General features: G+C 35.1%; 1 protein-coding gene across 1 annotated transcript; it reads right to left on the minus strand.

Moving 5' to 3' along the window:
* Nucleotides 1-22,844: 22,844 nt before the first annotated feature.
* On the minus strand, nucleotides 22,845-23,724 carry LOC140866780 (uncharacterized mitochondrial protein AtMg00860-like). The gene is made up of 2 exons (XM_073271828.1): nucleotides 23,412-23,724; nucleotides 22,845-22,933 (listed from the first exon to the last, which is right to left on the minus strand). Exons 1-2 carry the CDS (start codon nucleotides 23,722-23,724, stop codon nucleotides 22,845-22,847), a joined length of 402 nt encoding a protein of 133 aa, XP_073127929.1.

Consider the following 23,724-nt stretch of genomic DNA (forward strand, 5'->3'; position numbering starts at 1 on the left):
GTCAACTCTTTCTTGTCAGCAAAATCCTTCTAATTCCAGTCACACTTCGAATCATCTTTCATTCCAAACCAAAAGACAAAGGAAATTCATCTCAAAATTTGAATCGATCATCATATCCTCTCGTACAACTTCTAAAAAGTACCTTCAATCAATCAACAAATTATGTCGTTGCACGAAATCTCCACAAACATCAAGAATTTTGTCAACTAGTGTTAAGTCGAGCACTACCACTCACTGCAATTCTTCTAAAGTTCGACTCATCTGATCAGGCTGTCCGTCGTTCTAAGGATATTGAATCGGAAGTAGTCGGAATCAATAACAAAAATCTCTTCAAAGTCTATGCCGAAAGAACAATTACATCAAGGATCTCTGTCTAGACTGACAGACTTCGGCAATTAAAGACATCTGACAACCTCTGACAAGATATCAATTCTCCCCTCTTCATCATAATCATTCTGTACAGAAAACTGTAACGGATTCCATCTATCGGTCTATCAAAATCAGACAGTAGATAAAATAAGAAAACTTCCAAAATCTCAATAAGAAGAAATTCTAGCACTGAAAGATCATCAGCACTGCAATTCAGAATACAAGAGAACAAATAATCTGAAATCCCATCATCAGATAATAAGGATCGAAGAAATTCATTCGGTCCAAACCAAAATTCAAACATCGAGATTAGTCTACAACTGATCGGCGTACAATTCTAAAAAGATTGTCGAAAACTCTGTACGATCAGTACAATTCTCAAAGCACGAAAGCAAGAAATTCATCAATAAGAATTCCTAATTTCAACTAATACTTCTGAGAGATTCGGTCAACAGAAAATTCTTCAACAATATAGGATTATTCTTCAAATCAAACGGCCTGTTCAAAGTTCAAAACGGCCTTACCTCATTTCGCAAATGATTCTGAGAAAGTTCTCTTCACGAACTTCCTGAAGATAAAATTCGGATCCCCATTCAGTGTCGAACTCGTTCTGACAATTGGGACCAATCTAGAAGTTCATTCCGAACAACTTCAGTCGTTCAATAACCACTGGCACATCAACCAGTTCAGGTTACAATCCAATACATCAACTGTAAAGCTTCGAGAGTTCGTTCATACTATTCTGTAACAACAGTCATTCAACAGAATAAATCAAGAATTCTTATAATCGAGAATTTTTAATGGAAGATTCCATCACTCGATCAACGATACTCAGGTAACATCTCATTTCAGACTCAACAAAGTAGCCTTGCTACGAAAATCATCAAAATGTGATCCCAATTCCCTTCTGAATCAGAATAGACTGTACAACAGAAAATCGGATCGTTCTCTCTCTGACTGTTGACAGTTCAAGACATCAGAAGCCATACTTCGAACTTCATGCTTCCTCATCCTCTATTCGATCTGATTCCTCAATTCATCAAACATCTTCCGATCATCTGGAAGATTTCTGAATAAACTTCAAAGTGCCAATCTCCTGATACTCTGTCCCAAACCAAAACATCTGGCACAACAAAAGTTATTCGCTAATAAGGAATCAATATAAACCTGAAACTCAGATTATGCCCATATCTGATCTATCTTCACCGGATTCTGAAAGGTCGAATCAGATTCCAAAGCATTCTCAATCTTCTCAATCAACTCTGGTTCAAAGTCTAATGAAGGAGTCAAGATAAACGTTCCATCTGTTCCAGACTCTATCAGAAGTGCAACAATCATCTGTCAAAGATAACAACTGAAGTAGATAAAATAAGATCAGATCATTCAGCTTAAAATCTTAGTTGTTACAATCAGTTCTCTGGATAACAATAGAATTCGCATTCAGATTAATCGTCCTCTATAACTCTCTTTCCCAACTCAAAATCAGTTCGAACTGCGAAAATCAAAACTTCTATCTTCCAAGATCAGAACAGATTACTGAAATCTTCCAAGCAAATAAAAAGATGCTAGATCTTCCCAGCAAGAAGATCTCTGTGAGACTCAAATCGGAAACTAATATTGCATCTCGAGCGTCTTCAACTTCTTCGATGCTCAAGATAACAAGGAGTTCTTCTGAACAAGAATAAGTCTCAACTCTCAATAAGAAGGAGTGCAAAACACCGAAAGGTCATCAATACCGAAGAAGTCAATAATACTGAGGTGCTGATCAATCTCTCCTTCAATTCAATAAAAACTGGTCTCAAAGATACAAACTAAATAGAAGAACATAATCTGCTGAGTAAACGTCTTCTCAACAATAAGAATTTTACAAAGGATTCGTGATAGAATTCGTTAAATCCAAAAATCTTCAAATTCAGATAAGGACGTCGATCCAGATCAATTCACAACATTTCCAGTCTTGAGGTGTTCAATAAAATTCCATCTTCTTAGAGAAAAGATCAAGGAAAAGACAACTCGGTCTCAACAAGATTCAGACGTCAAAAGAATAGCATAATTGATCGACATGCAAATCTGCGAACAATTCTTAAAGAATCTGAAATATCAATACGGCTCTTCGAAGGATAAGAGATTCATCGATAAGAATACTCAAGAACTTATCTACAACTCTCTGGAAGATTCGGTTCAAGGACTCGTAAACGTTGCAGATGTAATTCTAATTCAATCTGTACGATAAAAATTCAAATCGGTCGTACCTCATTCCGAATTCGATCTCTGAAACCTCTTCCCTTCAGATTATCAGTCGATGATGTCTGATCTAAAATTAATGTTGAACTCATCCTCTCAACTCGAAGTCAAATCTGGAATCTCAACTAGAACGACAACAGCAAACTCATCAACTCTGCTAAATCAACCAACAAGGGCTGAATGAAGACATCACCTACCTACATCAAACATTCCTCCGTACCTTTCTGTAACCAACGGTAATCAACAAATAATAAGAAAGGAATTATTAACTCAGGAATTCTTACCGGAGGAAAAATCCACTCGTCTAACATCTCGGATCCGAATCTGGCAACAATCTGAAATCAACCTCGGTTGCCCTGTACTCGATTAATATACTACATCGATAATATAATCAAAACTGATAACCGAAATATAGTACTGTTCAGTACAATCAACTCCCATCGAAACTAAATTCAAAATTTCGAACTAAATTCACCGCAACTAATTCAGATAGTCAATAGTAGAGGAAGAATCAATCTAAATTCTCCACAAAAAGAAAAGTTGCATCAATATCTAACAGCAAAAGAGTCGAAAGACTAGAATCGAACAGTTACCTGCTTCGTCATCGTCAGGAGCAGTTAGAGTCTGTGAATCCTTGGTAAAAGCAAGTACTAAATTTTGTCACAGAAACTCGGATTTAACAAACTCTACGAAACGAACAAACCTTGTTTATCTAAGGCTTTCTTCTTCAATATCCACCAACTTTCGCAATACCTGCAGTTGGTAAACAACTAACTGAATCCGTCGTTCGTCGGTGTAGTCTAGAGAATCAAACAACTGATCTATCTCTTCTAATCAGCTTTCACACCAAAACTCTTTCTCAGAACTCCTCAGAGTTGTAGGTTAAATTGACTGAAATCTCATCAGTAATGCTTCTATCAGAGTCGGTGTGACATCCATCAGTTCAGTCACAGAACAATTCTGTACAATCGGGTTCGCTACTAGTTGAATCCTGTTCAAAACTTGCTGAGTAGAAAATCTGATTCAAGAGGATTAGGACACAACATCTCAAATACATCTATCCGGTGTCCAACAACCTCAACTCGACATACTCAATCGATCTCAAGAGTATTAATGCAACCAGTAACCCGAAACAGTTCGTATCTCAATTAATTCATGCTTTAAAATTTAAATCACATTCTCAAGTAATTCAAATAATTCTCAATCATAAAGCATGCTCGTATATTCTTCAATCATATAATTAATCAATCACATGCGAGGAATTAAATTCAAGCGGACTCAATCTACCCCGCTCTCTTCTAAATTCAGTCCAAGAATCTTATCGCTCTGATACCACTTAATGTGAGACCTCGGTTCTAAACATCAATTAAAGGAGTAATTAAAAATAAGCAAGCATTAAAAGCCAACACATTTTTTTTTTATAAAAGGGCCCGTGCGGCCGCGCCTCATCAGGCGCGGGCGCGCACGGCACCCTGGCTCATGCGCGGCCGCGCCCTTTCAAGGCGCGGCCGCGCATGAAGCCCTGCTCGAAAAGGGGCGCAGGCGCGCGGGCATGCGCTAGGATGCGCGAGCGCGCCTCCCTGGCTGCTCTGGTGCTAGAATCACCAAAAATAAGAACATTAAGCCATACAATACTCCGAAACATAAACATGCGTTACAAACTTGATTCCTCCATTTAAAACAGGAGTTCTGGAGTTCAACAACCAAACCAAAGTCGAGAACATGCAACAATAATATAACGATGAAGTTCGATAACTAAACATGTTCTAACATAAACTAGATTGACATGCTGGAATCGACTTCTAGACCAAGTCTCACTTCTACATCTTTACCTCGAAGCTAAACATGCCTCTTCTTAGGGGTGTTCATTCGGGCGGTTTGGACCGAACCGAACCGAAATTTCGGTTAAACCGAAATTTTGGTTATCCGAAAAGCCAAACCGAAAACCGAACCGAACTGGGCGGTTCGGTTCGGTTTTTAACCGAAATTATTTCGGTTTTTCGGTTTTTTTAAAAAAAAAAAAATTTTGAACTTTTTTTTTTTCTAAAAATCGGTTTTTGTGAAAAAAATATTAAAATAATTTTTTTAAAAAAAAAACTAAATATTTTTAGTTATTCGAATAATTTTTTGGAAAAATTAATGGTTAAATCAAATATTTGTGATTTAATACTTCGAAAAATATATTTGAAAATAACTGCATTTAAAACAAAAAAAATTGCTAACGTTTTTAATTTCAATAATAATAATTTTTGAATTTATAAAAATAATGTAATATATAATGCAAATATGTGTATATATAATATAATAAAATAACTTCATTAATTTTTAATTATTTCTATTTCAAAAATCAATATTTTTTAAAATCACGAAATCAATACATTTTTTAAGTTGAATATACAATTCAAGTATGTTTGAATAATTAGATAACTAATTAAATCAATTATGTTTTTTTAAAAAAAGAACGAAGAATGACTTTTGTTATTTCAGTTTTTCAATAAAATTAATTTTATGGGCACACAATATTGATGTACATATTAATTGATTGGTAAAAAAATTCAAATTCAAAAAAAAAAAAGCAAAAAAAAAAAAAACGGTTTTTCGGTTCGGTTCGATTAACCGCGAAAAAAAACCGAACCGAATCGAAAAACCTAAAATCTGGAAATTCGAAAACCGAAAACCGAACCGAATTTTTGGTTCGGTTTTCGGTTCGAACCGAATTTTCGGTTTCGGTTCGGATCGGGCGGTTATCCGAACCGTGAACACCCCTACCTCTTCTGACTTGTTCCTGACCCACCTGTTGCCAAGTACACATACAAAACAAAGCAACAGCCGAATAATCCGGTGAGAATACAATTCCCAGTAAAAGAAACTAACATGCTATCAAGTAAGCATATCAAATCATAATATGAACTCATTCTTCAATTAATCAATTAATCCAATCAAGAACTGAATTAAAATGATATGCATGTCTTTAAAACTTCTGGATTATCAGACTCAGATAATCAAATACAATTCTTCTTTCTTTCTTTCTTCTGTTTGGGATCCCGAGGTTAAAATATCCAACAATCACACCGACTACCCTCTCGAGGTAGACGAGACATATTTTAATCCTCTAGACTCCGAAGCATTATAGAGAGTTATTTTCGCACATGTAGTAATTCGCCTACAAGGCCACTCAACTATAATCACCAGATCGTCTAATTCAAAACGAATAATCATTCGACTCAATATGAATGCATATGTCATCTCATGCATTCAATCATAAATTCAATACCCAATTAAAATAATCATTCAATCATGATTTCAACTAAGCATTCAATAATGATTTCAAATAAGCATTCAATCATGCAAGTATGTGATTTCTTTGGAACACTCGAATCCAGTCTAATTCGAGTTAATCGTTCCATTCAAGTCTAAGTCGTTTTACCTTATTCGCTTCGAAGGTAATTCAATCTGAAAATCAATAATAAGGATAATAATCAATATCCAAACAAATTCATTCAAAACACAATCAAACTTCTTCGATTGATAAATAAGAAAATCGATACTGTACCGACTTCAATCTTCCAAACTGACCAAAGTTGCTATCTCGCAACTCTGTTGACTTCACTTCAATCTAACAAAAGAAGTCATAAGGATCAATATCGACATCAAAAGCTCAATCAAACTCGATACGATCAAAACATCGCAACGATATCCAAAACTCAAACTGACGGCATAACGGCTATATTCTGACAAACCGGAAACGCGGACAGCATAATATCAATCAAATAAACTCATTCCAATCAACAAACATCCATTCCCAATCAATCCCAATACATCTCAAAATCCCCAAATTTTGAAATTCATAAGAAGATTCATATCAAATCCAATCGTCGCTCTTTTTCAAAACTGACAGATAATAAACGATCAGAACTCTGCCAATATCAATATACTCGAATTTTGAACGATTCTAACAACATCCAAAAACTAGAAAGAACTTGATCGTAGAAAATCTTACGATAGAACAAAGCTCTCGCAGTCGTGATCGCTAATCTGCCTTCGAAAATAATTTCTAACGGACGGATCGACCGGAAACCGAAATCCCAAAGCTTGAAAACAAAAAAGGGCGGCTTCAATGGTGGATAAGGCGATGGGGGAGAGATGGAGTGGAGGAGAAGAGTCAATACATGCTTAAATATCTATTTAAGTCCAAATTTGCGTTTTAGTCCCTGAAAATTATAAAAATTACATTCTAGTCCCTGATCAAAATCGAATCGGCCCTCGACTTCTAAAATCTCTGATTATCTCAAATAAAGTCCACTAATATAATTTTGGGGCGTTACATAATAACAAAATCTAAGCCTATATATAATTTAAATTTGAAACTATAGTTGAAGACAATTAAGGTATAATTACTACAAAAAAAAAAAATTTATTTTAAAAAATCAAAATTATACAAAATAAATTTTAAATGACGATAATGTATTATATCAATATAAAATAAATTTTGTTCAAGCATACAGCATATAAAAATGTAGCAAATCTTAAATAATTATATATATATATATATATATATATAATAATAATAAAAGTTTCGGGTTATCTCGAGTCAACCCGGATTACCAGAACGGCCAACCCGAACCCAATTAATATTTTGGGTTAGCTCTCGGGTCATCCGATTCGACCCGAACCTAAAAAACCTCAACCCTTAACCTGATATTTTTCAAGTCGACTCATATTGAATTGACAAGTTGAGCTCATTTTTGACACATCTATCCGTGTTGAGAAATAGTCGACTTCGAGAATGTGAGGACGACAAATTTTTAAATCGTTCCCAAATTTTCTGTTAAGAAACTTTAATGTTGTTAGTCTTTAAACTTTAGACTTATTACCAAAATAACATGAATGTGCAATGTTTTCTTCTTTAATGAATGTGTTATTTTAGTGCATCAAAATAGCGCACCCCTTGTTATGCACCACGAACATCAAATTTGGTGCAAAACTTTTTCTTTTTCTTTTTTTTTTTTTAAAAAAATAATTTTTATAATTTTTTATGTAGTAGCCCGTAACCAAAATCAGTAATTAAGGAATTAATCATAATTACTTGGAAAGAGTTCGGAAGCTCCGAAAGTGAGTTCGGAAGCTCCGATGAGCGATCGGAGGCACCGATGATATTACGTCATCCATGACGTGTGGTTGGATCGGAAGCTCCGATCAGGATCGGAAGATCCAATCACCCCTATCCGAAGTCAACAAGTGATATTTTGACACGTGGCAGATCAGGATCTTCGGAAGCTCTGATGTCAGGATCGGACGTTCCGATCGAGGATCGGAGGCTCCGATCGTTGTCTATAAATAGAAGGCCGAGAATTCACTTTCAATTGCCAATTCCGGATTTCCTCTCTACTCCAGTTGTATTCGAGTTGTTCTAGCCTTCCTAGGCTTGACCTGGGATTCGTCGAGGCGTTCGATAGTCGTAGCGGAGTTGTGCCCAAGTTCTGGAGGCATCGACATCAAAGGGCTAACTACGGACGAAGGTATAGCTTTTGTTTCTGTTAGAACCTAATGGGGGGGGGGGGGGGGGGCGATTTAGGTTCTATTAGCAACTTTATCAATTTAAAGCAATTATGCAAGTACGCAAGCGGAAGACTTAAAACAATCAAATATAAGTGCAGTAAATAAATGCGTAATGTAAATAAAGCAGTAAAAGAGATAAGGGATGTTTATGGAAGTTCGACGATAAATCGTCTACGTCTCCCCTTCTTGGTTAAGATCGATTAACCAAGGATCCACTAGCACTTCAACTCTTGGCCTTGATGGCTCCAAGGATAGCCGTAAAACGTGACACGATCACCGCGCCGATACAACTCGATACTCTTGGCCTTAAGAGCTCCAAGGATAGCCTCAACACAACACACTTGGCTTCACACTCAAGTGTTTACAACAATAGCACAACCAACTCACAAACTATTTTTACAAACACTCTCAAATACTTGAATATATCATACACACACTTTGATAGTGAGAAATTGCTTGCAAAGGAGAGAAGAGATGAGTTGGGATGTCTCCAAATGACCTTGGATGGCCTCTATTTATAGTTGGCAAAGATTTGAATTTGATTTGAGTACTTGGAGTGTGTGTTAAGAAGTCAAGGAGTGACAAAAAGTGTTCGGCGCCGCTGCCTACTTTTTCCAGCACTGAGCGGATTTTGTGGAAAAATCATATCTTCCAATCTAACCGTTGGATTGATCTAAAATTTGAACTGAAACTTTAAACATCTGGATCTTAATTCTGAACGGTGGAGATTTGATTTTACCAGTCAAACATTTCCAGTAATTTTTGGAAGTCACTTCATCAAGTTTTCGAACTTGTTCTGTGCAACAAATTTGAAAAATTCATATCTTCATATCCATCCGTTGGGTTGATCTGAATTTTGGACAGAGGTTGTAAAACATCCTAAATTTGAATCTGATTGGTGGATATTTGATTTAGATGTTCAAACAATCCCAGTTAATTTCTGAAGTTGAATCTTCATCATTTGCTTCATGTTCTGCAGAAATAGGTACTGTGCAACCTTTGTGGAAAAATCATAACTCCATATCTAGCCGTTGGATTGATATGAAATTTTGATATAAGTTTTCAAACATTTTGATATTGATTTTGATCGGTGGAGATTTTATTTGAATGTCTCAAGCATGTCCAGTAATTTTCAGAATTTGATTCTTCATCCTTCACTTCAAGTTCTGCAGAAATAGGTGCTGCACAACTTTTGCGAAAAAATCATAACTTCATATCTAGCCGTTGGATTGCTCTCAAATTTGTACAGCACATGTAAAACTTCCTCATCACGATTATGACCTGTGAAGATCGTATTACTATGCCTAGAAAATTCCCAGTAATTTTCGGAAGTTGCTGCTCCATACTTTGGCTTCTTCTTGTCTTTTTCTTCATATCTCTTAACAATGTTTCATCCATTCAATGAGCAATACAAGACTTTATAAATACATGTATAGCTTCAAAATAGCTTCCAAGAATTTAATCATCAATAAATCTAATCTGTAAAATCTCACTTTAAATGGTTAGTAACAATTAACCGAGTTTTGTAATCATCAAAACATAATATTATGAGACTTGTTAATGCATTAAAAACATTAATCTCTTAGCACGAGATTTGTATGCGTTTAAGGCGTAACAATCTCCCCCTTTTTGATGACCACAAAACTTGGTTAAATAGAAGAAATAAATGTACAATATTAAATAAAAAAATTAAATTTGTAAAATATAATTGCATGAATAAAACTCCTCCTAATTTAAACAATTAGTTAAGAAGAGTTTGTTTATCAAATAAACAGTTTTATTCTCCATGCATTTAACCAAACTAACTCTCCCCCTTAGTTAAAGTATTTAACCAAACTAATTCTCCCCCTTTTTGTGATAATCAAAAAGACTGGAAAAGTAAATGCAAAAACATGAGAATTTAAATATGATTTCTAAAATGCAACACATAAATTTCACATAAATAACAAAATATGAGCGTATAATATTGAATAAATACAATTAATTTGTATTATCCAAAATTAAGTTGCTCGAATTTTATATTAAGCTCCCCCTTAATATTACATTAAATTTAGAATATGTCAACAAGTTATTACAACTCAATCATGCCAAGTTCACCACGCAAACGAATAAAAGTATTTTCATCTAGTGGTTTTGTAAAAATATCAGCAATTTGATTAGTTGTGTCAACATATTGAAGTTCAACTTCATTTCGTTCGATGTGGTCACGAATAAAATGATGACGAATGTCAATATGTTTGGTGTGCGAATGTTGAATCGGATTTTTTGTAAGACATATGGCGCTAGTGTTATCACAAAAAATAGGGATTTTTGAAAAAGAGACGCCATAGTCGAGCAATTGATGCTTCATCCAAAGAATTTGCGCACAACAACTACCAGCAGCCATATATTCGGCTTCGGTTGTTGATAACACAACACAATTTTGATTTTTTGAAAACCAAGAAACTAAACAGTTTCCTAAAAAGAAACAAGTTTCACTAGTGCTTTTTCTGTCTACCTTATATCCACCAAAGTCGGCATCACAGTAAGCTTTTAAATCAAAGAAAGAATTTTTTGAATACCACAAGCCGAGATTTGGAGTATTTGAAAGATATTTGAAAATGCGTTTTAAGGCGAACAAATGTGATTCCTTTGGACATGATTGAAATCGTGCACACAAGCAAACACTAAACATAATGTCCGGTCTACTAGTAGTAGCATAAAGTAAGGAGCCAATCATACTACGAAAGGAAGATTGATCTACAGTTTTACCATTTTCATCCTTATCGAGTCTGATTGTTGTGCTCATCGGTGTGGATGATGATTTTGTGTTCTCCATCCCAAATTTTTTTAGAATCTCATTGATGTATTTGCTTTGGTTCACAAAAAACCCATCCTTGCACTGTTTGATTTGCAATCCGAGGAAATAGTTAAGTTCCCCCATCATACTCATCTCGAAGTGTTCCTGCATCAACTTAGAGAATTCTTGACAAAGAGTTTCATTAGTAGAACCAAAAATTATATCATCAACATAGATTTGTACAATTAATAAATCATCTTTGACATTCTTGGTGAATAAAGTAATGTCGATCTTTACTCTTGAAAAACCATTTGAAATCAAGAAAGTAGAAAATTTATCATACCAAGCTCTAGGAGCTTGTTTCAATCCATACAAGGCTTTGTTAAGTCTAAACACATGATCAGGCAAAGCAGTATCAACAAAGCCATCAGGTTGTTCAATGTAAACCTCCTCTTTCAATTCACCATTAAGAAATGCACTCTTGACATCCATTTGAAATAACTTGAAATTTCTAGAGCAAGCAAAAGCAAGTAGCATGCGAATAGATTCTAGTCTAGCAACAGGCGCATATGTTTCATCATAATCTATGCCTTCTTCTTGACTATATTCTTTAGCTACAAGCCTAGCTTTATTTCTAGTGATAGTACCATGCTCGTCAAGTTTATTCCTAAACACCCATTTAGTACCAATGATAGATCTATCATGCGGCCTAGGAACAAGATTCCAAACATCATTACGTTTAAACTCATTCAATTCATCTTGCATAGCAATAATCCAAGAATCGTCTAATAAAGCATCATTAATTCACTTAGGTTCAACATGTGAAACAAAAGCAAGATGATTGCAAATATTATTAAGAGAAGAACGAGTGGTTACACCCTTCGAAGGACTTCCAATGATAAGATCTATAGGATGATCTTTGTGAAGCGTCCAATCCTTCGTAAGTGGTGTTTTCTCAACAGAAACATCTATTTCATTTAAGCTTGAGGAAGTCATCTCTTCTTCGAGAAGTTCTACATCATCGTTAGCATTACGAGAAACTATAGACATAGATTCATCAAATATAACATGCATTAATTCTTCAACAAGTAAAGTACGTTTATTAAAAACTCTAAAAGCCTTACTTGAGGTAGAATAACCAAGAAAAATACCTTTGTCGGATTTGGTATCAAATTTGCCAAGGTTGTCCTTACCGTTATTATGTATATAGCATTTGGAACCGAAAGCCCGAAAGTATGAAATGTTAGGCTTTCTCCCTCTCCATAATTCATATGGAGTTTTCTTGAGAATTGGTCTTATTGATAAACGATTGATAATGTAACAGACAGTATTCATTGCTTCAGCCCAAAAATATTTTGGTAGAGAATGCTCACATATCATGGTCCTTGCAATCTCCACAAGTGTCCTATTTTTCCTCTCAACGACCCCGTTTTTTTGAAGAGTCCTAGGACAAGAAAAATTGTGACCGATGCCTTTCTCTTCACAAAAGTTTGAAAAACTCTCATTTTGAAATTCAGTTCCGTGGTCACTACGGATCTGTTTTATAGAAAGATTTTTCTCATTCTCAATTCGTTTGACAAAAGTTTTAAAATAATCAAAGGCATCATTTTTGTGGGCTAAAAACAATGTCCACGTGTAACGTGAAAAATCATCCACAATGACAAATGCATAAAGCTTCCCTCCTAGGCTAGCGTTCCTCGAGGGACCACATAGATCTAGGCGGAGAAGTTCAAAGGACATAGAAGTTGATACAAAATTTTTGCTTTTAAAAGATTCTCTTGTATGTTTGCCAAGTTGACATGCATCACAAACAGAATCTAATTTTAAATTGAGTTTTGGCATACCAACAACTAAATCAAGTTTAAAAAGTTTTTCTATGGTACTGGGACCAACATGACCTAGTCGTCTATGCCAAAGAATGTTGTCATCAATATTCAAGGATACAAGGCTTTTAATATTTGAAAAAGATAAATTATTTAAAGAACCTTGTATACATTTTCACTTCTATATCCTTTGAAATTTATGGATTTGTCAGTCACGAGTGATTTAGTGCAGTGTTGGGGAGTGAATTTGACTTCATAACCTCTATCGCACAATTGACTTATGCTTAGTAGATTATGTTTAAGCCCTTTCACTAGGAGTACATCATCAATCAAGCAGGATTTAGAAATACCTATTGAGCCGATTCCTTCGATAACTCCTTTGCTGTTGTCTCCAAAGGTGACAGATCCCTTCTCATTTGGTTTGATGGATTGGAGTAGCTCTTTGTTTCCCGTCATATGTCTAAAACATCCACTGTCTAGATACCATATGCTAGAGAGAACAGTTTTCCTATTTCCCTGCAAAAATTGGTTTTGGTACCCTTTAGTTATTTTGGGTCCACAATGTTAGAAAAGAGAGATACAAAATAGACTTCTAAGAGTTCAGTCTCTCATAGCAACATCATCGCCACTTTCTAAGAGTGCTTCCAGTAGTAGGTAGGGCTATGACCTCTTTAAAAACCTATTTTCTTGGACAGAGCAGCGTTCATCAGGAAGACCGGTCGCAAGTCAAGACAGTTTAAACCGGTCTATGATGAACTCCCTTAGATCATGATCTCATAATTCCAACTGATGAGTTGTTAAGTACTCTTAGGCCTCCATTTCATATAACTCTTTTGATCATTTGATATCTCAAGGATATACATTTATATCTAGCATGACCAATTTTACAACAATAAGAGCATGTAGGGGGTGATCTCATTTTTGCTTTAGCAATTAGACTAGTAAAGTCTATTGATTTCTTATCGTACCCTATTCCACCCTTATCAAAACTACATTTTTGCATGCTAAGTAGATTATTCAATTTATTACTACTGACATTGAACTTATTAAAAGATTTTTTTAAGTGGGCTATGTCATCCTTTAATCTTAGGTTTTCATGCCCCTTAGTTTCTAATTCATTTTTAAGGTTTTTATTTTCCTTTCTAAGTGACTTAGCCATATCAAACATTTGTTTATATGCATGTAGTAATTCATCATAAGAAGGTACCTCGTCATCGTCGTCGAAGACGATATCATCACTCTTAGCCATGAGGCATATGTTAGCTTCCTCCTCGTCATCGTCACTGTCGCTCCAAGTAGCTATGAGTGCTTTCTTCTTGCCCTTATCAACTTTCTTCTTGAGAGGACACTCATTTGCATAGTGACCTTGTTGTTGACAGTTGTAGCAAGTAACTTCCTTGTCCGTCTTCTTTTTGAAGTTGTTTCCTCGCATTAATCTTTTGAATTTTCTTGCGAAGAGTGTCATATCATCATCATCATCTTCTTCTTTGGATTGGCTAGATAAGGCAATCCCCTTTGCCTTGATATCTTCTTTCTTTGACTCTTTCCTAGTAGACACTTCCAACTCATGGGTTTTTAGGGTCCCATGTAGTTGATCAAGATCGTACGATGCGTTGTCGCCTTTTTTGGATTCGATGATGGTCGTTCTCTTTGCATCCCACTCCTTGGGTAGGGCGCGTAGAGCTCTCCTCCACACTTGCTTGGTTGGATATTGTTCATCGAGTTGGGCTAGCTCATTGATGATTTGAGAGAACCTTCGGAACATGGTATCAACATCCTCACTAGCCTCCATCTCAAATGTCTCATATTTGAGTTGAAGTAGATCGATTTTTGTTTCCTTGACTTGATTGGTCCCTTCGTGGCATATCTCCAATTTGTCCCAAATCTCCTTTGCAGATGAGCACATTGTGATCCGATTGTACTCGTTCATATCTAAGGAACAATGAAGAATATTCATAGCTTTAGCATTTTGAGATATCAATTTCATATCCTCCTTTGAAAAGTCGTCCATTCCTTTAGGAATTTTGACTCCCTCAACCTCTTTCGTAGGTACATAGGGACCTTTCACAGTAACTTTCCAAAGGTCATAATCTACGGATTTGATATATAGGGACATTCGATTTTTCCAATATCCGTAGTTTATTCCATTGAAAAGAGGAGGACGATTAGTAGATTGCCCTTGAGCATAATCGCTCGCTAGATTTGACATAGAGCCTTTTTGAAAATATTTTTGTAAAAAGGTGGCTCTGATACCACTTGTTAGAACCTAATTGGGGGGGGGGGGGGGGAGGATTTAGGTTCTATTGGCAACTTTAGCAATTTAAAGCAATTATGCAAGTACGCAAGCGGAAGACTTAAAACAATCAAATATAAGTGCAGTAAATAAATGCGTAATGTAAATAAAGCAGTAAAAGGGATAAGGGATGTTTATGGAAGTTCGATGATAAATCGTCTACGTCTCCCCTTCTTGGTTAAGATCGATTAACCAATGATCCACTAGCACTTCAACTCTTGGCCTTGATGACTCTAAGGATAGCCGTAAAACTTGACACGATCACCGCGCCGATACAACTCGATACTCTTGGCCTTAAGGGCTCCAAGGATAGCCTCAACACAACACACTTGGCTTCACACTCAAGTGCTTACAACGATAGCACAACACACTTGGCTTCACACTCAAGTGTTTACAACAATAGCACAACCAACTCACAAACTATTTTTACAAGCACTCTCAAATACTTGAATATATCACACACACACTTTGATAGTGAAAAATTGCTTGCAAAGGAGAGAAGAGATGAGTTGGGATGTCTTCAAATGACCTTGGATGGCCTATATTTATAGTTGGCAAAGATTTTAATCTGATTTGAGTACTTAGAGCGTGTGTTAAGAAGTCAAGGAGTGACAAAAAGTGTTCGGCGCCCCTGCCTACTTTTTCCAGCACTGAGCGGATTTTGTGGAAAAATCATATCTTCCAATCTAACCGTTGGATTGATCTGCAATTTGAACCGAAGCTTTAAAACATCTGGATCTTTATTCTGAACGGTGAAGATTTGATTTTACCGAGTCAAACATTTTCAGTAATTTTCGGAATTCACTTCATCAAGTTTTCGAACTTGTTCTGTGCAACAAATTTGAAAAATTCATATCTCCATATCCATCCGTTGGATTGATCTGAATTTTGGACAGAGGTTGTAAAACATCCTTAATTTTAATATTATTGGTGGAGATTTGATTTAGATGTTTCAAACAATCCCAGTTAATTTATGAAGTTGAATCTTCATCATTTGCTTCATGTTCTGCAGAAATAGGTACTGTGCAACCTTTGTGGAAAAATCATAACTCCATATCTAGCCGTTGGATTGATATAAAATTTTGATATAAGTTTTCAAACATCCTGATATTGATTTTGATTGCTGAAGATTTTATTTGGATGTCTCAAGAACGTCCAGTAATTTTCAGAATTTGATTCTTCATCCTTCACTTCAAGTTCTGCAGAAATAGGTGCTGCACAACTTTTGTGAAAAAATCATAACATCATATCTAGCCATTGGATTGCTCTCAAATTTGTACAGCACATGTAAAACTTCCTCATCACGATTATGATCGGTGAAGATGGGATTTCAATGCCTAAAAATTCCCAGTAATTTTCGGAAGTTGCTGCTTCATACTTTGGCTTCTTCTTGTCTTTTTTTTCATATCTCTTAACAATGTTTCATCCATTCAATGAGCAATACAAGACTTTATAAATACATGTATAGCTTCAAAATAGCTTCCAAGAATTTAATCATCAATAAATCTAATCTGTAAAATCTCACTTTAAATGGTTAGTAACAATTAACCGAGTTTTGTAATCATCAAAACATAATATTATGAGACTTGTTAATGCATTAAAAACATTAATCTCATAACACGAGATTTGTATGCGTTTAAGGCGTAACAGTTTCCTATAAATATTTAGGAGTATGCAATAGTTTAGTTAAGGATTTTAGAGCACTTTAATGATAGTAGTATCATTTGGCAGTGTAGAGCAGACTATAGGCGTGGACCTAGAGTTGGTAGAGCTTGCACTGATTTGAGGTACGGAAGTACTGTTCGAGATATCCTGATTGAGTATGCATGTATTATGTGACTGCATGGTTTATATGTCATTGATTTATGTTGCATTCATTTGCATACTGAGCTATCTCCTTCGAGATGTCTGTTAGTAGGGTTTTTCCCTATCCTGTTAGTGGTTGGACTTCCATCGATTTGGGTCCGGCATATCCACTGGTATTATGGTATGGGAGCCACCTCCTGAAGCGACGGCACAACGTGCTACATACCAGGTCCCGGTCTGTCTCTGTTATCTGATCCTTGACCTCGAGTTTATAGGGAGTTCACTTTGCATGCATGTATACTCATACTCTCGTACTGAGAGTTTTATACTCACGTCTCGTACTCTGTATTTCTGGACACCCTATTCCATGTGGCAGATTTGCGATTGGATGAGGCGGGTGGATCCAAGAGGGGTTAGGCAGTGGTTGGTCAGCTGGAGCTTTGCCTAGGTTTTTATTTCTGTTGTTATGATACAGTTGTTCGATCTGGTTGTATAATATTTGGGTTTTTACATATTTCTTTACTTGGGATTGTATAATGTTTATGGTTTCCGCAGTTTTATTCTGATATCCGTTTAATTAAGTTAATTGCATGCCTAAGTTCTGTTTAGTAGGTGATCCAGGTAAGGGTCACTACATTTTAATTCTTTTATTTTCTTTTTAGTTATTATAAACAATAATTAATTGATTAATATTTTAATTTGGATAGATAATAATGTCTATTTATTTATTTAATTTGAATAATTAAATATTCAAATACACAATTTAATTATAATTAGATGTATAATTCTTTATTTTATTTTAATGTTTAATCATTTATCAATTTAATTTAATCATACGTGTTTATTAATTTACATAATATAAATTTATTAATATATAATAATTACATTAATAATTTAAATATCATTATTATTACATGTATTAATAATATAGTATTATTTATATCATATAAAATTTAATCATAATTATATTATTAAATTTATAAATAAATATTAAAAAATAATGTATATAAAATGGAAAAGAATATTCCGAGAATATTTTTTTTAGTGTAAGATTTAAAATAAATGTGTTGGAGATGAATATTTTATTTGATGTAGAAATTACACTATTTTGGTGCATAACTTGCACCAAAATAGATTTTGTTGTTGGAGATGACCTAAAGTAGGGGTTTAAACGAATCAAACATGTTCGTGAGCTTTTCGAGCCGGCTCGATAAATATTTGATTCGTATTCGAACTTATCGAACTCGAGCCCAATTCGAACATGTTCGAAATTTTTTTCGATCTGATATCGAGCCCAAATTATTTTGTTCAATAGTTCGCGAATAGTTCGCGAATTTTAATATTTAATTAATATAATATAATAAAGGGGCGGAGTGAAACGACTCGGACTAATAAAATACTAGGATTTTTTTAATACTTAAAAATAAATAATACTAATAATACATTTATGTCCATACATATATATAAATATTTAAAATAATATTTAATTAAAAACTTGACAATTAACATAACTGAGTATCAAATAAAATAAAATCTTGTAACATGCAATACTCCAAATAAAGTCCCAACACATCATTCAACTCTCCAAGCATGCATAATAAAAATAATATTTTCAAATCATCATAATAATGTAATTGCGGAAAACTTGTTTAAAAGAATTTATAAAATCTCATGACATAAAAGCAATGATAGCATCGGTCACGGGTGCCGTTTGCATGCGAACTCATAGGCCCTCACCGCGGGTCGGAGCTATCGTATCATTATCATACTCACCTGTACCATATAAGCGTAGTGAGCCTAGATGCCCAACATGTTTTATCTCATAATAACAAGATTTAAAAATCATGCAAACACATAATCATACTAATACATATAACTTAAGTGAACATGCATGCATGATCTTAAAATAATACATCATAAAAATCTGTCATCATCAGTCATACATACATCATAACTAATCATTACATAGCATAATTGAGCATATCATAATCATAAAAACTAAGTATGGTCATATCCATGAATGTGACTAATAACTGTGCCGACTGATCAGTTTAAAAGAACCAACGTACGTGGTGGTGAATAATCACCTCTATGCCGATAGTAAACTACCTATGTGCCAGTGGTAAAACCACCTATGTGCCGCCACATTACTTCAATTTCCATAAAAATATTTTTCATGCTCAACTCTCAATCATAAACACATCATAAAAATATTTCATGTATACATGTACTTAAAATATGTCCGTAATATATATTTAGTTAATTTTCATATTAAATATACTTATACTTAAAATAAAATTCATGCATAAAATAAATTAAATATATATTCGAACTTAGTTATTTTTCATGGGATTGTCCAGACTGCTGATCTCCTAGACTTAAGCCCGTAATTTCTAAGTCTGACCCAATAGCTTAATTTAAGCCCAAATGTCATAATTAAGTTCAATAACATATTTAAGCCCAAATCTTAAACTCTTGACCCAATAACTAGCCCAAACCCAATAAAATCACTGACTGGCCCAAATATTCACTGACTGACCCAATAATTCTCGTGGGCTCCTAAGCCCATGAAAATTTTTGGACTCACTTAAATAAATATTTTTAAGGCCTAAATAAAATAATTAAAAGCCCAAGTAATATTTATAATAATTAACTTAGCCCAAATAAAACACTTAAACTAATAATTATTTAAAAATAAAATACCCGAGCCTGACTCACCTAACCCAGACCCTAACCCAACTAACATAACCCATGACCCGACCGACCCGACACGTACCCCCAACCCCAGCCCGACCCAGCCCCAACCCCAAAACCCGATAGCCCATTTTTCCCCTCCTTCTCGGACGTGAGCAGCAGGCCTTTATGGCTTGTTGTTGGCCGCTCCGGCCACCGATAGGCCGGATATTCACCGCCCAAACGTATCCCACGTCTGGGCGGTTCCAACGAACCATATCATGCTTTGAACCGATCTCTACACAGCTCTAGCGAACCATATTTCGAAAATCCCAAAATTGTCGCGCCGTGAAGCAACCAAAAGAAAAAAAAAACTTCGGTCCTAGCCAACCCTGGTCTGAACCACCATAACCACACGATCTTAGGGACCCTAAGGCACCCCTCAAACCTGATCCAGCAAACCAAAACCATCCCATGCCATGAAAACGTGATAAACATGCCATCAAACAAGGGAAAACACATGAGCCGAAGGAAAAGTCATTCAAATCTTGCATGAACTCGTAAATATTAGTGCTAATCATGATGAATCTGACAAAAATAATTTTTATATAACTTATATGGTGTAAAGGAAGAGAAGTCAACATGCCTTTCAATTTATTTTCGAATATAGACGCGTGTACGAGCTCCGGGACGACGGATCGATGAAGAACTCTAAAAAATCCTTGAAGGAAATGGCTATGGAGTCTCTTGTCTACTGTGGGGCGTGGGGAAAAAATGAAGAAGGTGCTGGAGGCAGCTAGGAGAGTTTGAGCGTAGGGTTCGGTAGTTTGAGGTGGGGTTTTAATATAATTATGCTTAGGGTAATTAACTAATTAATTAATATACTATAAAATAAGTTTTAAAATTCTAATACCCACCTAATCTAATGCTAACATATAAATCCCGAAATTATATATTTAAATATTTTTTAAAATCCCTTAAAGGTTAATAAAATGACTTAATTTGATGGAAAATGGAATACTTTAAATGTATATTTATAAATACTAAAATTTTTATGAAATAATACCTTAAAATAATATTTTAAGGCTCATAAAAATCTCATAAAGTATTTTAGGTGAAAATCTAATATCTCATCCGTCCACGGTCCCGTCTACGCAATCAAATTAATCAATTACTCAAAAATTTAAAAGTTTGATAATTATGGATTAAATGCTAAAATAACTTTAAATCATGCATATAATTCACATAATAACACATAAAAATCATTTAACCCAAATTCCTAAATTTTAAATTTATTATTTTCCTAATTATGCATGCGGATTTTTCGTAAGAAAATTCTGGGCGTTACAACTCTTCCCCTCTTAAATTGAATTTCGTCCTCAAAATTGAGATAAATTCAAAATAACTTTGGGTAACGTGTCTTCATATCGACCTCGGTCCTACAAGTAGCCTCCTCATCGAGGTAATTCAGCCACCGTATCTTTACTATAGAGATAAGTCGCTTCCTAAACCTCTGCTCTTCAAGTACACTAGAATCTGCACTGGTCTCTACTCGAATGATATCTCTGGTGTCTGTTATAGAGGCTTAATATTTTAAATAAAATACGGATTCAAGATATACGTACTTTCATAGCATGGATACATGGAATACTTAGTGCACTGCTTCGAGACTAAGTGGTAATGCTAAACGATATACCAACATAACAATCCTCTCAAAAATATCGAAGGCTCAATATACATCGTATTGATCCTTCCCTTCGTACAAAAATACATATTGCCTTTCATAGGCAAAACCTTTAAAACACAAGGTCACGAACTAACTTTTCCATATTTGCAACCTACAAGAGTTGACGCTCTTAAGCTTTTGTTGCAAATCCTAATCCTTATCCATATATTTGTTACCTAAAAGCTAACTAACTCACCCAATCAATCAAAAAAAAATTAGATCTTAAATTCGCCAGAGGCATTAGCATAAATACCCAATACAACATCTTAGAATTTAAAGAGAATTCACGTCAACCGTACAACACTTAACAACTCTGACTCTTATTATCTTACCAATTTCTCAAATCTGTATGCAAAACAGATGCAAACCCATATAATAAGTCATTCTCACATATATATCAACATTCAACCGACATTCTTTAAATTAATTTTCTTAAATCTTTATACGTAAACATATAATTGAGATGGAATTATCTCCATTTCAACTAATTAACCATGTCAATTAATTCAAAAAATCTCATAAGTCCTCAACACTCCTCTGAATTTATTGTCGAACTTAAATCTGATCAAAACATATCCTTCCAAGTCGGCTTCAAATCCGATTTAAGATCTAATTCGGATCAGCAAAATCCTCAATATCTTCGGACACATGATTCAAACGCCAAAAGTCAAAGAAGACGGTATCCAAACGACTGGTTGTCTCCTCATTTCGCCATATAAATATGACAATTCAACTCATTTTTCCTATCCTCGGTTATTTCCTCAAGATCTCGAAGAAGAAGATGACATTTTCGATGTTTTGCATTATAACCATCTTGATAATCTTTCTCATGTACCTCCTATTTGCCGATGAATATCCACCCCAACTTTTTTCTCTATTCTTGGATTTGCTTGTACTCATTATTCTTTCCTTATATTGAGTTGTCATAATGATAGAATTTTTCTAAGTTCAGTCAAATTCCGAGTTCTTGTCATGTAGTATGTTATAGATCCTGGTATGAATTCAGTGTTTTCGATAGTTAACTCTGATTCTACCCATGTAACATCCTCATGTTGTTCGATTTGATGTTTGAGTATTCTGTTAATACCAACTAGGGGTGTAACAGAGCCGAGCTACTCGTGAGCAACTCGCGAGTAGCTCGGTCAAAGCTCGACTCGAGCTCGATTTGACCGAGCTCAAGCTCGAGCTCGAGTAGCTCGAGCATACAATCGAGCTCGAGTAGCTCGAACATACAATCGAGCTCGAGTCGAGCTTTGAAACTATGTGATCGAGTAGCTCGCGAACTACTCGATAAGCCACATATATATATTAAAAAATAATATAAATATAATATATATAATATAATATTATATTTATTTATTAATTTATTTATAATATTTATATATTTATTTATAATATTTAATTAATTTTAGTTAATTTATTATATTTATATATTTATTTATATATTTTTAATTTTTATATATATATATATATATTATAAAAAGCTCGAGCTCGAGTAGTGTGCTACTCGAGCTCGGCTCGGCTCGGCTCGATAACACCCCTAATACCAGCTAAGTTATGTTTATAATGTGTTCAAAATGCAAGCTTAACAACGTCTTTCTCCGTGACTTGCAACAGATGGCATCCAAATAGCAAATCGACCTTGTCAATCCTTGAAACACCTACAAATAATCACATAAACCATCGATTCTAGTCATTAAATACTTTTTATTTACTACGACTGGATTCTTCATATGACATTAGAACTCGTACTTGACTCTGCCACTTAGTAAAAATTATAGTCCTCATATGATAAATAATCAAAATCCTGACTCCGAGAGTACAACTAGATCGACTCTCATTGTCTGCTCTTGTATATCTAACTACATTCCACTGCGCACACAGGTGGTAGAAAGAACCTCTCCAGAAGGCACGGTAACATTATAACATGTATTAGAAACCTCAGGTATAATGCATACTTGCCTAATAACATATGTGATATGAACGAATGCTTAGTTCCAGATCATGCGTCGGATAATTCTGCTCATGTATCATTAGCTGTCTCGACGCATAAGCAATCACTATGTCACACTGCATAAGTACGACGCCTAAACCCATTTTATATGCATCTGTGTACACCACTAACTCCTCGTGTGCTACTGGCAATTGCCAACACTGATGCAGAAGTGAGTGCCTCCTTAAGCTGATCAAAACTCCTCTGGCAATCCGAACTCCACACAAACTTCGCATTTTTCTTGGTCAATGATATCAAGGGTGCTGCAATAGATGAAAAACCCTTAATGAACTTCCTGTAGTATCCTGCTAGACTCAAAAAACTGCGAATATCTGACAACTGTCTCAACTTAGGTGGATCCACTGCTATTCCGTCCTTAGAAACAATATGTCCAAGAAATGCCACCTGCTCGAGCCAAAATTCACGCTTGCTGAACTTCGCATACAGTGGATGCTCCAT

This window comes from Henckelia pumila, chromosome 1, assembly GCF_033568475.1.
Source record: "Henckelia pumila isolate YLH828 chromosome 1, ASM3356847v2, whole genome shotgun sequence".
Classification (NCBI taxonomy): domain Eukaryota; kingdom Viridiplantae; phylum Streptophyta; class Magnoliopsida; order Lamiales; family Gesneriaceae; genus Henckelia; species Henckelia pumila.